Source organism: Glycine soja, chromosome 4 (assembly GCF_004193775.1).
Source record: "Glycine soja cultivar W05 chromosome 4, ASM419377v2, whole genome shotgun sequence".
NCBI lineage: Eukaryota > Viridiplantae > Streptophyta > Magnoliopsida > Fabales > Fabaceae > Glycine > Glycine soja.
This window is the reverse complement of record NC_041005.1, coordinates 5461682-5477344: the sequence shown is the minus strand read 5'-3', so window position 1 is coordinate 5477344 and position 15663 is coordinate 5461682. Positions and strand designations below refer to the sequence as shown.

At 30.4% G+C, this 15663-nt stretch overlaps 2 protein-coding genes across 3 annotated transcripts; both read left to right on the top strand.

Moving 5' to 3' along the window:
• LOC114408952 (ATP synthase subunit b', chloroplastic-like) lies at nt 1-943 on the top strand. Its single transcript, XM_028372187.1, has one exon. It carries the CDS (start codon nt 146-148, stop codon nt 791-793), a length of 648 nt encoding a protein of 215 aa, XP_028227988.1. The 5' UTR covers nt 1-145; the 3' UTR covers nt 794-943.
• Nucleotides 944-4726: 3783 nt separating this feature from the next.
• LOC114408950 (E3 ubiquitin-protein ligase KEG-like) lies at nt 4727-9063 on the top strand. Of its 2 annotated transcripts, none has more exons than XM_028372185.1 (5): nt 4727-4867; nt 5610-5977; nt 6077-6168; nt 6278-6751; nt 7884-9063. In XM_028372185.1, the coding sequence occupies exons 2-5, from the start codon at nt 5618-5620 to the stop codon at nt 8824-8826; spliced, it is 1869 nt and encodes a 622-aa protein (XP_028227986.1). In that variant the 5' UTR covers nt 4727-4867; nt 5610-5617; the 3' UTR covers nt 8827-9063. The 2 variants fall into 2 exon arrangements, with proteins under 2 accessions (XP_028227986.1, XP_028227985.1); XM_028372184.1 differs by having other exon boundaries at nt 4727-4887.
• Nucleotides 9064-15663: the final 6600 nt, after the last annotated feature.

Sequence of the window (15663 nt, the reverse complement as noted above, 5' to 3'; positions counted from 1 at the left end):
TAGGCAGCCACTGCCACACAACCTCATCAATTTGTGTGGCAAAGAATTTAGATAGTCTAGCTCTCAAATCCTCTTCTTCTCTTCCATCCAATCCTCTCAGACTGATCTTAGACGCAAACACATCCTAATCACAAAAGCGGTGACCATGGCAAACATGATTATGGCTTCCACAAAACCTCTGGTTCCAGTCTGCACCAGTTCCCGTTCCCCCACACCAAAACTCCCCATTCTCCAAATTTCACTCCCCAAAGCCCCAACCTTGAAACTGAAACTCCCAATTTCAAAGCCCCAGATGCTGTCCCTCCTGGGAGGGATAGCACCACTGGTCTTGGCCAGACCCTCCCTAGCAGAAGAATTTGAGAAAGCAGCACTCTTTGACTTCAACCTCACCCTGCCCATAATAATGGTGGAGTTTCTGCTGCTGATGGTTGCCTTGGACAAGATATGGTTCACCCCACTTGGGAAATTCATGGACGAGAGGGACGCGGCGATCAGGGAGAAGCTGAGCAGCGTGAAGGACACGTCGGAGGAGGTGAAGCAGCTGGAGGAGAAGGCCAATGCTGTCATGGCGGCTGCTCGAGCGGAGATTGCAGCGGCGCTGAACACCATGAAGAAGGAGACGCAGGCTGAGGTGGAGCAGAAGATTGCTGAGGGGAGGAAGAAAGTCGAGGCTGAGCTGCAGGAGGCTCTGTCTAGCTTGGAGAATCAAAAGGAAGAAACCATCAAGTCCCTTGATTCCCAGATTGCAGCTCTTAGCCAGGAGATTGTTAATAAGGTTCTTCCCACTGCTTAATATGTCTATGTAATTTTCATTTCAATCCCCTCACCAAAGGATTGATCAGTTTCTACTTTTGGATGTGTCTATTGTGTAATCGTAATAATTTTCAATGTAAAATCAGAGATTCAGGTTATGAATTGGGCTCCCATTGTTTTTTTTCTTAAAGAATATAGAAAACGTAGGAAAATTCCCCACCCCAGCTATGTGCATCTCTTCTCGTTATATGCTATTTACGTAGTAATTTTTTTGAGAGCAAGGCAACATGAACAGGTTCAGGAGATAATGAGTTATATTTTTTGTTTGGAATGTGTTGATGTATTTATTATGTGACGAGGAATGAAAGATGTGACATGTGTTTCTGAAAGGCTGCGGCAGATTCTGCAGAACCTCTGATTCTTGTATAATTTATGTGTAAATTTTAAGTGGCTCGTTAGGAAGTATTGTGTAAGTCCGTTTTGTTAATTTCATTGTTTCCAAACAAAGCATCACTAATATGAAGATTCAATGTGGCCTAAGGGATCGCTTAATCCATGAGAGCTGCAGTCAAAAGCATTTGGTTTTCTGATTCTCTCATCAGTGGCCAGGTTAAGTAATAGCTGTGCAAACGGATTTGGATTCTCTTAACAGGAAATGGTCATGTTTGAGTAGAGGGAGGGAAGAAAGAGACACAAGTGAAATATAATTAATGCACCTTAAACCCTATATCTTTTCAATAGGTTACAGGAGAGGATTCAAATCCCGTGCAGTATAGTCTGAAATCTTTAAATAGCAGGAAAAAGGTGACATATTAAAAATTTCTCGCCTGATTTCCAAAAGAACTGCTTCACTCGTAATAATGCTCCATAATAAGACTTCATGATCAACTAGAATATATATATCAGTAAAAAATTGTGTTTGGCTATCCCTTGAGAAATCATTACATACATTACGAGAGAAATGAGAAAATATAACACACTAATAAGACTTTAGTGGAATCGTTCCTAGTTCTCCGTCTGAACTCATTGAGCTTAAGCCCAATAAATGTTTAACTTATTTTGGATATAGCGAGCGTACTTCAATTTTGAAGCCCTATTAATGTGCATGAAAGATTGCGTTCCAAGTTTAGTAGTTGTAGACTCTTTAACATACTAATCTATGATCACTGCTTTGCGATGTTATTTTATTTTAAATTTCGCAGAGAACAGTTTAAAATATAATCCTCTTATAGTTATTATTTTATAAGATTTAATTACCTAATTTTTCAGGATTAAAAAAATATTCATTTAGTTAATAAATTTATCCTAAATTCATACATTTTTTATAAAAAATATTCATGTCATTAATAGTCTTTTCTTTCTTTTTTTCTTTGATATGGACTCTTCTCTCTCTTTTATTTAAATGTTTATCAGTAAATTAATTAAGAGTATTTTAGTCTAAAAATAATTAATAAAAAAACAATATAAATTCAGTCTTGTAAAGGTTATATTTGACAAAAATATTTTAGTTAGCTTATAGCTTTTTTTATTAGATAAAAAATTTGTTTAATTGTTCTCTAAACAAACTTTTTTTAATAATTTCTAACGTTCGCTATTTAAATTAGTGTTTTTTAAAACGCTCACTACTAACTTTTTATATTTTTTTCATTTTATCACCAATATATTTATTCAATTTTTTAGTTATTCTTTTTAAATAAATTATGATTTTATTATTTTTTCTATTATTTTACACTCTTCAGCTATTCAAGACTTAGTTTTACCAAACACTTATAATTTAATGAGTTAGTTTTTTCAGTGTCTAGCTACCATATTTTAAATATGTTTGGTAAAACATTTTAGGTAACTTTTAGTTTTTTTACTAGTTGAAAAGTTTTTTTAACGGTTCAATAAACAAGGTTTTTAATAACCTTTAACACCTTTTGTGTTTTTTAAAATGCTAGCTTCTAGTATATAACTTTTTATATTTTATTTCATTTTTATCCTCAATATATTTATTCAATTTTTTAATTATCTTTTTTTAAATAAATCATGATTTTATTATTTTTCTATCATTTTATACTTTTCAGTTACTCTAATAGTTAGTTTTTCAGCTAGTCTTATAGAACATGACCTTTAACTTTCAACTAGCAATTAATTGTTTAGCTTCTAGATAACTTTTTACCTAATTTTGTTGAGGATAGCAAAAAAGAAACAAACATCCCTTTTAACTTGGATCTTATAAATAATAACAAAGGATATGAAATTATTAACACACAACATGAACAAAATTGAAAACTAATAAATGTAACTAAAATAATGGATTTTTTTAAAAAAAATATCTAAGCATATGTTTGTTAGCAATGAAATGTTGCAAAAAAGGAAGGCTTAATTGTCAATTTGATCTTCAAATTATTTTAAATAGTTCAATTTGACTCTTAAATTTTTAAAAGGTTTAATTTGGTCATCAAGTTCTTAAAAATAAATCAAATTGGTCTCCAAATTTTTTAAAAGTTCAATTTGTTTCTCAAATTTTTAAAAGGAAATCAATTTGGTCCCCCAAATTATTTTAAATATTTTAATTTGGTTCTCAAGTTATTACAAATCTAAGGACCAGATTTATTCATTTTTAAGAATTTAACTACCAAATTGAATATTTAAAAAATTTGAGAACTAAACTGATTTATTTTTAAAAACTTCAGAATTAAACTAAACCTTTTAAAAATTTGAGAACTAAATTGAATTATTTAAAATAATTTAAAGAATAAATTGATAATTAAGTAAAAAAAGAAAGAGTGGCGACAAAAGAGGGAAGATAATGAATTTTTGTTGTTTGACAAAATAGGAATAGTGTAGAAAATTTTAAAAATTGAGTGAGACCTATAACTTTAAAAAGGTAAACAAAATGTCGTATTATATCTAACGTAACTTGGTAGTATCAACATTGATATCTAATCGTCCATATTCATCCACCTTCAACATGGGGTCTCAAGGAATTATAGATTGGGTACTTAACTTGAATTTATGCATTAAACTAAGAATAATTGGCCATACATAAAGTTCAAATTATTAGTATCAAATAAATCATTAGAAGTCTAGGTCAATTAATTGGAAAAATATGAGTTATTATGAAATTTTTAATATTATCTTTAATTTTTACGGATCAAACAAAAAATAAACCATTAATATAGCCCGTTAAATTAATAAGATCCTTTTATACATGTACCCAGTTACCCATCCACAGTAAAAATTAGAAAATACATCACACAGTCTCGGAGTTCATTCATACAAGACATACTTAATTACCTGCCTAGAGTACAACCACGAAGCATCGTAATATACTAATGGTGACAACTACGTATTCCAACCTTGGTTCAATTTCTTGTAGTTTTCGGCCTTTATTTTTCCTCCATTTGTTTGATTCTCTTTCCCTGTTTTATTTTATCAAAAACCGCGACTTGGAAGCCTAACACGTAGGAATTAACATGACATTAAACTCATACTATAGGGATAATTATTCATATCAAATAATTTCATTATAAAAAATTGCGAAGGTTGGTCGAATAAAGCAAGACAGAGTCTCTCTCGCATATGACGAAGGTCACAAATTCGAATCCTCAATTATTCGTTTGAAATGAAAAAAATATAAGTATTTTTTTTTTTAGTATTCTTTGACTTTAAAAAATATTTCTATCTTAGACCAGAACGTTATTATTTCCTTCTAAATTTTTGTTGCCTAAAAAATAATATAAATTTTAAAAAGTTACACTGCCAATTAATTAAAATTACAATAAATATAATTTTTAAAATATTTATTATCAAAATCAACAAATTTATTTATTAAAAAGAATCACAGTGCCCTTTCATATTTACTATATCAAATATCAATGGACGACGACGACAACAAATAATTCATCACATCACGTCTTCACCATTTGAAATGCCATTCCTGCCCTTTGCTAGTATTATTATTATTTTCATCTAAATAAATAAACAAGTCCACGACCTTAGTTTTAGGTTGTTCAGGTTTCTGTTCTTCTCAATTTGTTTGAATTTGTATAAACTTAGCAATTTTCTCTGCTCACCAAGCCGTTGGTTTCTCAGTGCTCACGCCAAAGATCATTCTTTCTTCTTCTGAGTACGTGCACAGTGAATTTGGTACTCTTTATTGCTTCTGATTATCATGTTTTTTTTTTATTATTCACATGCTTTTTGTATTATTGTTCTTTAGTTCTGAGAAGCAGAAAACTAGTTGCATGGGTTATCATGCTTGGGCGTGTGTCAGTGACTGAACCGTTAAGTTTCTATTTTTATGTTAAAGTTATGTTTTGGAAGTTGAGCTTTTGAGAGATTGACTCGGGCATTAGTTGCTGCAAGATTGAAACTTTGAGGTTAAGTAAAGGGAAATGATCCAAAAGAATACTAAGTTATATTATTTTGAGTAATGACTCAGTTTGATTCCTGAAAAAATTAGAGGAAAATATATTCGTCCTTAAGACTATAAATTTTTTATTTTAATCCCTAGAATCACAAATGTATGTCGTATCTGTTTTGTTCTGCTGAAATGGGAAAGGATATATATGCCCAGTGTTTGTGATATTTAGGGATTAATGTAGGTTTTTTATATTTTACATTTTTCATGGATTGACCTGTTTCACCCCTTTTAATATCTTTAAGGATTAACCTCTCTCAACCTAAAATTATCAGGGATGAATTTGGGTATTTAGTACTTTTTCGTCAACTTTTTACTTTTTGCTCTGGTGATAACTTGGGTTCTTGGCCATCCTTTATTCACGATGGTTTATTGGATTTTTCTTCTATTATTTTGTGTTGCGCTTTCTTCATTTTGCTGAATTATTTTATATATGTTACAACATCAGATTGAAGAATGGCACAAGATATTGCTACTCCACCAGTTCCTTTTGATTTTGAACTCTTGGTTGGTGATCACCTTAGAACTGTCACAGCCTCATCCAACAGCAGCAGGACAGACCCATGGATTGAACCTGAAAGGTTGAAACTCAGACACAGGATTGGTCGGGGACCCTTTGGTGATGTTTGGTTAGCAACTCATCATCAATCAACTGAAGATTATGATGAGTATCATGAAGTTGCTGCCAAGATGTTACCTCCAATCAGAGAGGAACATATGAAGACTGCATTAGAGAAATTTTGTGAATTATATTTTCAGTGCCAAGGAGCGGCTAGGGTGTGCTGGCTACTTGGAATTTCAATTTTAAATGGAAGGGTTAGACATGGATTATGCATTTTATTCAGTATATGGGAGATCTTTAACATCCTTTGTGAGACTTCACTATATAGCTTATATATTTTTTTATACTCACAGATATGCATCATTATGAATTTTTATGAGGGTTCAGTTGGTGACAAGATGGCTAAACTCAGAGAGGGAAGGATTTCATTGCCTGGTGTTCTGAGGTAATGTGATTTTGGTGTGTTCATTGAAATATGTTTACCTGATTATTTTTATAGCACAGGGTGGAGGGAAAAAAACTGGTCAATACTAAAGGCATGTTACGGGCTGCAGGTATGGTATCAATCTGGCTAAAGGTATTCTGGAACTTCACTCGAAAGGGATCCTAGTTCTCAACCTTAAACCGTCTAATGTGCTTCTTGATGATACTGATCAAGCAATACTGGGAGATATTGGTATTCCGAATCTTCTGTTTGGTTCCTCATTCCTTAGCTCAGATATGGCCAACAGGCTTGGTACTCCAAACTACATGGCTCCAGAACAATGGCAACCAGAAGTCAGGGGCCCTGTATCCTTTGAAACAGATTCATGGGGATTTGGGTGCACTATTTTGGAAATGTTGACTGGTAATCAACCTTGGTATGGGTGTCCTGTTGGTGAAATATACCAATCGGTTGTTGAAAAGTATGAAAAACCCCTAATTCCTAGTGGCCTTCCTTCTTCAGTTGAAAATATCCTCAGTGGTTGTTTTGAATATGATTTGAGGAATCGCCCTTCAATGGTAGATATTCTGGCTGTCTTTAGAAGGTTTGTAAGTTTTTAATGTTTCTAGGAAGTTTCTATAATTAGGTGGTATTTTATATATATAGATAGATAGAGAGAGAGAGAGAGAGAAGAGGGATCCACTTACTCTAAGAGTTAGAGTTACTCTTCATCCTTACCATTCATTTTATTGAGATCTAATGGTAACCATTAGATCTCAATAAAATGAATGGTGAGTATGAGGAGTAATTTTAAAAGAGTTACTCTTTGAGTAAGTGAATCCCTCCTCATATATATATATATATATATATAGCTTAATATGGTAGATATTCGTAGTTACATTTATTTTGGGTGACATGATATTGTCATGACCTTTCTTTACATTCATATTTTGGAAAATTGTCATTGAAGTTAGGCTCTAAGTCCAAATTCTAAGATAGTATCTGAGTTTATCTTAAGATTTATTGTTGGGCCACTTGCATTTGACACACTCCAAGCCGGTAGCCTTGGGCATGAGGGGGAGTGCTGATCCGCCTTAGTTGCGGCTTTTTTGGGTTGCCTTAATTGCAACATTGAAAGAAGGGGGGTTACTCCCACATCAGTTGGAGATATGGCTTAAATAGAGCTTTGTAAAGCTCAATTAATCTTCATCTTATAAGTCGGTTTTATGGGTTGAGTTATGTCCTAAGCCCAAATTCTAAGAATTATATTTCTTGATGTTTTAGTGTCTTCGATAATGCATTGTCTGAATAAACATAGTATTGTTTAGATCAATCAATTACAATTGCACATGATTGCATAACATGGTGAAAGGGCATCAATACAAAGCATTTGGTGCTTAGCATCTAGCTGGTGATTTTGTAACTCACTTAGTTAGCAAGTTCCTTCATTGAAACTTGAATCTTGCAAGGCTTGATTATGAACTTTGAACATTTAATGGGGCAGTCAATTAGGTGAGAATTAATTAAATTGTTACACACTTGTGCTTCCAAATAATCTGAGATAATTTTTGTTACAGAAACAGAAAGTAGTAAAACAATAATGTTTGAAAAAAGCCTGCCATTGTTTTCGACCAAGTATGATTATCTTTCCAGTGAATTTCTATTTATCTTCATGAAGAAAGTAAGGTTGGGTATTAATTAGTACTTTATTCTTAATTGTTCTGCCTACCTTGCAGCTCACTGAATGCAGTAGCCAATGATGGAGGATGGATATATCTTGGAACTAACAAAACTATGGCAAAATCAAGTAGCACTGGCTACAGTCAGTGGTCCCTCTCAAAGGATCATCTTCAGGTGGGTGATACAGTGCGCTCTAGAAAGCTTTCCAATTCATGCAATCCTCAAAACATGGAGGTCCCAGAAGGAAATGTTGTTGGTTTAGAACGCAATGTAGATCATGGATTTGTTCTAGTGAGGCTCCATGGTGTTCATGACCCTGTAAGGATTCGTGCATCGACTCTTGAACGTGTCACCAATGGTTTGGGAGCTGGGGATTGGGTACGCTTGAAAGAAGAAGATGACAAGCACTCGCCAGTGGGTATTCTTCATTCTATCAATCGTGATGGCAGAGTGACTGTTGGGTTTATTGGTCTGCAAACTCTTTGGAACGGTAACTGTTCAGATCTTGAAATGGCAGAACCTTACTGCGTGGGCCAGTTTATTAGGCTGAAAGCCAATGTTTTGAGTCCTCGATTTGAATGGCCACGTAAAAGGGGAGGTGCCTGGGCTACTGGTAAGATTTCTTGGATCCTACCAAATGGATGTCTAGTTGTCAAGTTTCCAGGCATGTTGAACTTTTGGGATGCACCAAGAACTGTCTTGGCTGATCCCTCCGAGGTTGATGTCGTTAACTTTAAGAATTGTCCGAAGATGATAGAGAAGTATCAACATGTAGAGGATCACCACTGGGCAGTTAGACCTGTTCTGATTGCATTTGGCTTTCTTACTGCTGTGAAACTAGGAATGTCAATTGGAAAGAAACTTGGGAGGAACATGAATGCTAATGCAATGGATAGTGAAAGTCATTATACAGATAACCAGAATGCTAGCCCTACATGGACATCTTCAGTGGCTAACATCTTTTCCAGAGAAGGTGTTAACTTGGCTAATGGTCGCTAGTTTTACCCCTTCTATCTCAATATTAACCTGTTCTATCATGCTGTTGTTGGGACAAACATATCACTTGAGAATTGTAAATTTGTAATTATACATAAATGCCAACGGGGCCAACACTGAATGTAAAAGTTGTACATATGCCTTGTAAACAAAATTAGCTAGTGTTGTTCATACTTAGCTTCTACGCAATGCAATGCATGTAGAAAATTCGTAATATACTTAATGAGATAATAAAAAAAATAGCATGAAGGTAATGAGTGAAATAAGCAATGAATCAAGATATATCTTATGCATATTCTTCGAGCATTGTTTGTTTTTGTGGATTGAACTCTGATAAATAAAGTGTTTGTTGTGGTTCTGAATTAGTTATTACAATATCAATGTGATGCAAGTTGGGATAAACTTTGTAGGACAAAAAAATTTCTTGCAGAGCATTTTCTGGGCTAATGCCACTTTCAATATACAGCATTTTTTTTTATTATTGAACCAGAATCTTCTCACTCAAATGTGATGTTACTTCTAGAGTTGAGTTGTGGCCACTAATCTGCCCCATTTCCTCCATTAGTATGAATGCATTGTATCCTCACATCAGCCATCTGCTCCTAGGATTGTTAAAGGTGATAATATTTTTAATTTAGAATGCTGTTACAAAATTGGTAAAGTCATCGATAAATTTAGTATGCAGCCACAATTCCCGTACAGTTGTTTTAAGGGATAGACAGTGGCACCCGATTTCATTAGGCCATTATGACAATGACAAACTTAAGGCACTGTCGCCTAGAATCCGATACTACGTTAAGCCTGCAATTGGGCTTTGGCCACGAAAATAAGTAAAGACGTACCCTTCAAAACATTGTTTAATAATGCCTGTACTAGATATTACAACAATAATAACAGCCTTGTAACAACTCACACGCATATCTGTTAAAAGCTTTAAAGTCGAGCCCCTCCATTTTCGTATGGCTATGTTGTGGTTTGTGTAGAATACAACATTACTTACCATTTTACTCATTGAAGAACCAATTTGCTAAATTTGGTTCTAAAGGAGAAGTGGCCATATTAAAGTAGTTATGCCTTTTATTTTGCTTAACTACATTGAAAAATAAATTATTTGAAAATCAACTTTCATTAATTTAATTGTTATATTGAGAGTTCTTTCAATAAGGAGGTCAAGTTAACAAAAATTGACAAGTTGAAAATTAATTGATACTTTATTAGTTAATCTCATTTTGACATAAACTATAGCTTTTGGAATATACGTAAAGATCAACTACAGGATAAGAATATTTAATTTATCAAAAAGCAAGTGTTTATAACTTGATTATTGAATAAGTGAATCTCTTCTCATGTCTACACACAAAAATTTTGAAATTTAGTTTAGTTCAAATTAGATCTTTTTTCAATGTTAGAATGAAAAGGAATCCAATCTAATTGATTTTTTTATTTTCAATTCAAATTTCGGGATTTACATTTAATTGGACACGTGTTATTAACAACATTTATATTAAGTCAACCGTGTGGAAAGTAGAAATAAGAGTGTTGCTTTGGACACTCAACAACCATGAAAGAATTAAAATGCCATATACTACTTCAATTTAATAATAATAAAAATACATGTCCTACCAAGACAGAATTTATAATTTGCTATAGCAGATTAGCTTTTCCATTTGTGTAGTGTTTTTTTTTTCTCTTTTTGTAAAATCACATTTTTTTAGTGTAACTTGTTTCCGTTAGTGTAATTTGTTTCCGTTAGCATTCTTTTGTGAGCGTTTGTTGTCGTCGGTGATGTAACTTGCTTCCGTTAGCACCTTTAGTGTAACTTAAATTTTGGTTTCATTAATTTTTTAAAACTAACCATATTTAAATTATTTTAACTTTTGGTTTCAATATTTTTTAAAACTAAAAAATTTAATCTTTTTAATATTTGTTTGAATATTTTTTTAAAAGTAACATATTTAATATATTTTAAAATTTGATTTCAATCATTCTTTAAAAATAACAATTTTAATATATTTTAAATTTTGGTTTCAACAATTTTTTAAAACTAACTAACAATTTTAAAATATTTTAAATTTTGATTTCAATCATTTTTTAAAACTAACAAATTTATTATCACTTTTAAATATCTGTTTCAATATTTTTTAACACTAACAAATTTAAATTATTTTAAATTTTGGTTTCAACATTTTTTTTAAACTAACAATTTTAAATCATTTTAAATTTTGGTTTCAATACTTTTTAAAACTAACAAATTTAATATCTTTTAAATATTGGTTTCAATATTTTTTAAAATTTTAAAAAATTTAATATTACAGTATTGTTATTTCCAAATTCGCTTATATTTATTATAATTTTTTTTTACCAATCTAATTACTAAACTAATTTTTTTGTATTATTTTTCTATCACTATAAAATAATATCACGAAATCAATACTTATAAAATTGTTAATACTATTGCTAATATACAAAAAAATTAAATTGCAAAACAAAATAAAAAATAAATTAGAAATATAAATATAAAATTTTAAAAAAAAAGTCGTACAGGTTACTGATCTTTATGGGTCATAATTCGTATGCCCAACCGTTAAAAAAATGTCATTTTTCACGCAGAGTCACCATAAAAATGCAAAAATAGTTACCATCATCGACAACCAACAACCAAAACGCAATGATTCAAACAAAACAATGCACAAACAAACTTACCTCGAAGGAGAACGAAAATGCATCAAGCCAATGAACGGAAAAAAAGATGAGAAACCATTACGAAGAAGAAGAAGCTTGCTGCGTGAATGAAGAAGATCACAAACCCCTTCGAAGAGGAAGACAATGAATAGCAAATAATAGGGAGAATAGGGAACGCAGAAGAAACAAGGAAGAAGAAGCCAACGAAGGAGAGGAGAAGCTTAAATGGCAATGAACAGTGACTTGTACGAATAAGTCACTTACTTTTATGTAGAGAGAAAATATGAATGATATTTTAGCCCTTTTATCTTAATTGCTGGGTGTCCCATAAAAAATGATGGGTGTCCAAAGCAACATCCAACTGCTGCTTATTTACCGTTTCATCTTTGAAGGGCCTAAACTAAAGTAGGTCCACTTTGTTCCCATTTCTAATACGACTTCAACACGCAATTAACAATGAATGTCTCCTTTAAAAATGTTTTCACAAACACCATAATTACTACCACGGACCATACTAATATGAAAGCTAGGATGTCTCTTTCGTTATCAATGGCAAGTTGCTTTGAAAAATCATGTTCAACTCTCTCTTGCATTGCGTACCCAATTAATACATACATACATTATAGGGTGATTTGGAGTAGTTTAGATTCACAACTTGCTTCTTTTTGTCCACCAAAAAAAAATATTAAAGGGGGGAATGAGATTATGGTAGACATAGAGAAAATGGTATTGGTAGAAACGAAGACTGGGAAATATAAAACAAATAAATAATGGGCCAGGGCGATAGGAGCAACTTGTCCTTCCCAAGATCTGCTAGTGTTTCAAAGTTATCGAAAATATTTGTTACAAAATAGCAATATACAATACCCTGTCAAAAAAAAATGTTTGTTTAATGCCAGTTGGCCACCTTACTAACATCAAATTGTATCGCTTTGGTTAGGTTTTATTGTATTTTGGATTAATGTGACTTTTGTTTTATCATGTTTCTCATTTATTTTATTTTGGTACATTAAGATGTAAAAATTTATTTTAGTTTTTTATATTTTTAAAATATATTATTTTGGTTTTTTTTTTCAATTTTTTGTTAGAAATTTTAGTGTTTTTTTAACATTTAAATTTTAAAATGAATTAATATCACTTTTCATCTATTATATTTCACAATTATTTTACTTTGGTACATTATATTTTAAATGTCTCATTCTTTTCTTTTATGTTTTTGAAAGTATCGCTTTGGTCAATTTTTCATTAAAAACTTAGTGTTTGAAACTGTTTTAAATTTTAGAATAGTCAAGTTAACATTATAACGACTAAAAAAGCCATTATCTTTTTTATTTTAAAAAAATAAAAATTATTAAATGAAGAAAAGATGGACATGAAATCATAAACAACAATAATCTTCTCTCTCATATTATTATCAGTATTATTCTTTTCATTCAATCATTTAATAACAATAACAATTTCATTTACCAATTATTCTCAATCACACTGGATAAAGTCTTTTTTCCTTCGTCTGTCACTTCACCTCTCATCATCGACCCAAAAAGATAGTTGTCCAGCCCCTTCTTTTGTCTTTGCCACAACCTCCCTACTCAAATGAAATTTTCAGTAGTTATAACAAAATTATGTGTTGATGGTGTTTGATTTATGTGGTGCTATATTTTTTATCTTTTTAGATTTGGAAAAGGTCGAAAGAGATGATAATTTTTTTAGTTGTTTATTTTTTAAAAAATAAATAAAATAAAGATAGTGGTGATTTTTAGTTGTCACTATTAAACTTAATTATTTTAAAATGTTTGATGTCACTTTTGATTTATTATGTTTCACTGTTATTTCACTTTGAAACATTAATTTTCAAAAAAATTATTTTGACCTTTTATGTTTTCGAAATGTATCATTTTGGTCATTTTTTAAAATTTTAAAGGTAACGCGATGCTAACATTTCTAACAAAATATTGAAAAATGACAAAAAAATTATATATTTTAAAAACATAAAAGACCAACATGAAACTTTTAAAATTTAATATGCCAAAATGTAATAATTATAAAATATAATAGAACAAAAGTGACATTAATTAAAATTAATTCCATCTCCAACGGTCCAAAAATCACATAAATAAGTAGTTGTGATGTAGCTACAAAATGGGAATTTGATAAAAATAAACAAGAACTAGTCCTAATAAAAAAGCAGAAAAAATTGGATTCCTAAATAATATTGTTCCCCCACTTCCTAATATAAAACCTTATCCAAGAAAGATTAAAAGAAAATCATGTAATGAGTTGTGGCAAATCCATTCTATGTAAAATAAGAGATAAATAGATGAAAATTTCATGAACTTTTTTTGTCCTTTTAGTTTTAACAGCACATTGTATCATTTTGGTTTTCTGCTTATAAATTAAGTAAATTTTGGTTTTTGTCATTATTTTTTTCCATCTAAAGCTCTCAAATTAATATTTTATATTTGAACATTAGATAGTTTGTAATAATTTTGAAATATGAAATAATTTTAAAACCTTGAAAGTAAAAAAATAGTTAAAATTCTAAAAATATTTTATATTTGAACATTAGATAGTTTGTAATAATTTTGAAATATGAAATAATTTTAAAACCTTGAAAGTAAAAAAATAGTTGAAACTCTAAAAAGATAAGAAGTGAAAGTAGGGTTTAAAGAATAAATTGAATATGTAAATCAATTGGTATTGAGTTGTTTCATTTTAATCAAAAATCTTAGTTCGAGTTTTAAATATGTAATTGAGGAGAGAAAAAATAAAAAAAATACGAGATTTTGTATTGGGTAAAAATATGGGTTTTTTTATTAATTGAGTGGGGAAGATTTAAAATAATTTTTCAATTTAAATTATAAATATTTTGAATAAAAAAATACTTTTTAAAAAAAGTAAAAGAAAAATCACAACAGAATTAAATTTATTTAATTTTAGAAGCTTAATTAACTAAAAAATTTTAAAATTACACATAATTTAAATTAATGAAATTAAAATATAATTAAACATTTTGGTTATATAAAAAAGTCCATCATTTTAAAAGGGTACGGAAATTAAAACATAAGACGAGGATAAATAAATAAACATTTTCTGTCTGATGCGATTTTCATTCCTTAATTATTGAAGATCTTCCATGACCAACTGGGCAACTGGTTAACTCCTCAGAAACGAAAGCTATCGCCAAAAGAAACAACCTATCATGAGAGCTCCTGCTTCGAGTAATATTATATAGAAAAAGGTCATTTCGAATCCATTTTTTTATTAAAAGAATTGTGATAAACATTACTTTTTACTGCCCCATACTTGCTGAGGTGATAGTGTTGAAGTATTTGTGTACAAAAATATATGTGAGCATCATTAAATGATAAAAGTACATTCTTATCAAGTAATAGAAAATAATCTTGTATATTATACGGATATCATGAAACTTAAAAGTGGGTGAATTGCTAAAAAAAAGTTAAATTTTAACAGAATATTAATTTAATCGTGGCTTGTAAATAAAATATTAGTTTAATGGATAAAAGTTACATTAAAAAATTGTAGCTGTTTAAAAATAAAAATTAATTAAAAAGTATTTTAATGATGAATTGATAAAAAAAAATGAATGTTTTGAAATTTAATTAAATTTTTTAATAGAAAGATAATAATATCCGTTGAATAAATGACTGATTAAAAAAAATTGATTGGACATGCAAATTCAAAAAATATGCTTTCCAAAATAAGGAAAATATGTCCGTGCGAAAATTGAGAAAGAAAGAAAAATTCAATTTTCAAATTACATGGGAGTGAATTTATTCAACGATTCAGAAAAAAAAATTATTTGACTAAAATTAAAGATCATTGAAATAATTTGGTGTTAGCTAATTTATATGCAGTAAATGTATTTTAGCATCACAGTACATAAAACTTCTATAATAAATTATGTTAGGATCACAAAATATATTAATTAATTTATGGAGGTGTTACTTAATTGATAAACATGCGCACACTATTGATAATGTTTGTAATGTATGTGCACATTATCAATTATTGACTTTCTCATCAACGATTAAGATTTATTATTTTACTCGATAAAGTGAGTCGTATCTTAGTAATTGACCTCACTATTGAAAGAAAAATTTTAAAATTAAAATAATTTAAATCTTATTTGAAATACTT

Bases quoted from the DNA above. Each gene is read 5' to 3' on its own strand.
- LOC114408952 (XM_028372187.1), top strand. From the start codon at position 146: ATGGCAAACATGATTATGGCTTCCACAAAACCTCTGGTTCCAGTCTGC.
- LOC114408950 (XM_028372185.1), top strand. From the start codon at position 5,618: ATGGCACAAGATATTGCTACTCCACCAGTTCCTTTTGATTTTGAACTC. The intron at 5,978-6,076 runs GTTAGACATGGA...TTATACTCACAG, and splicing joins TTTCAATTTTAAATGGAAGG to ATATGCATCATTATGAATTT. The intron at 6,169-6,277 runs GTAATGTGATTT...TACGGGCTGCAG, and splicing joins TCATTGCCTGGTGTTCTGAG to GTATGGTATCAATCTGGCTA.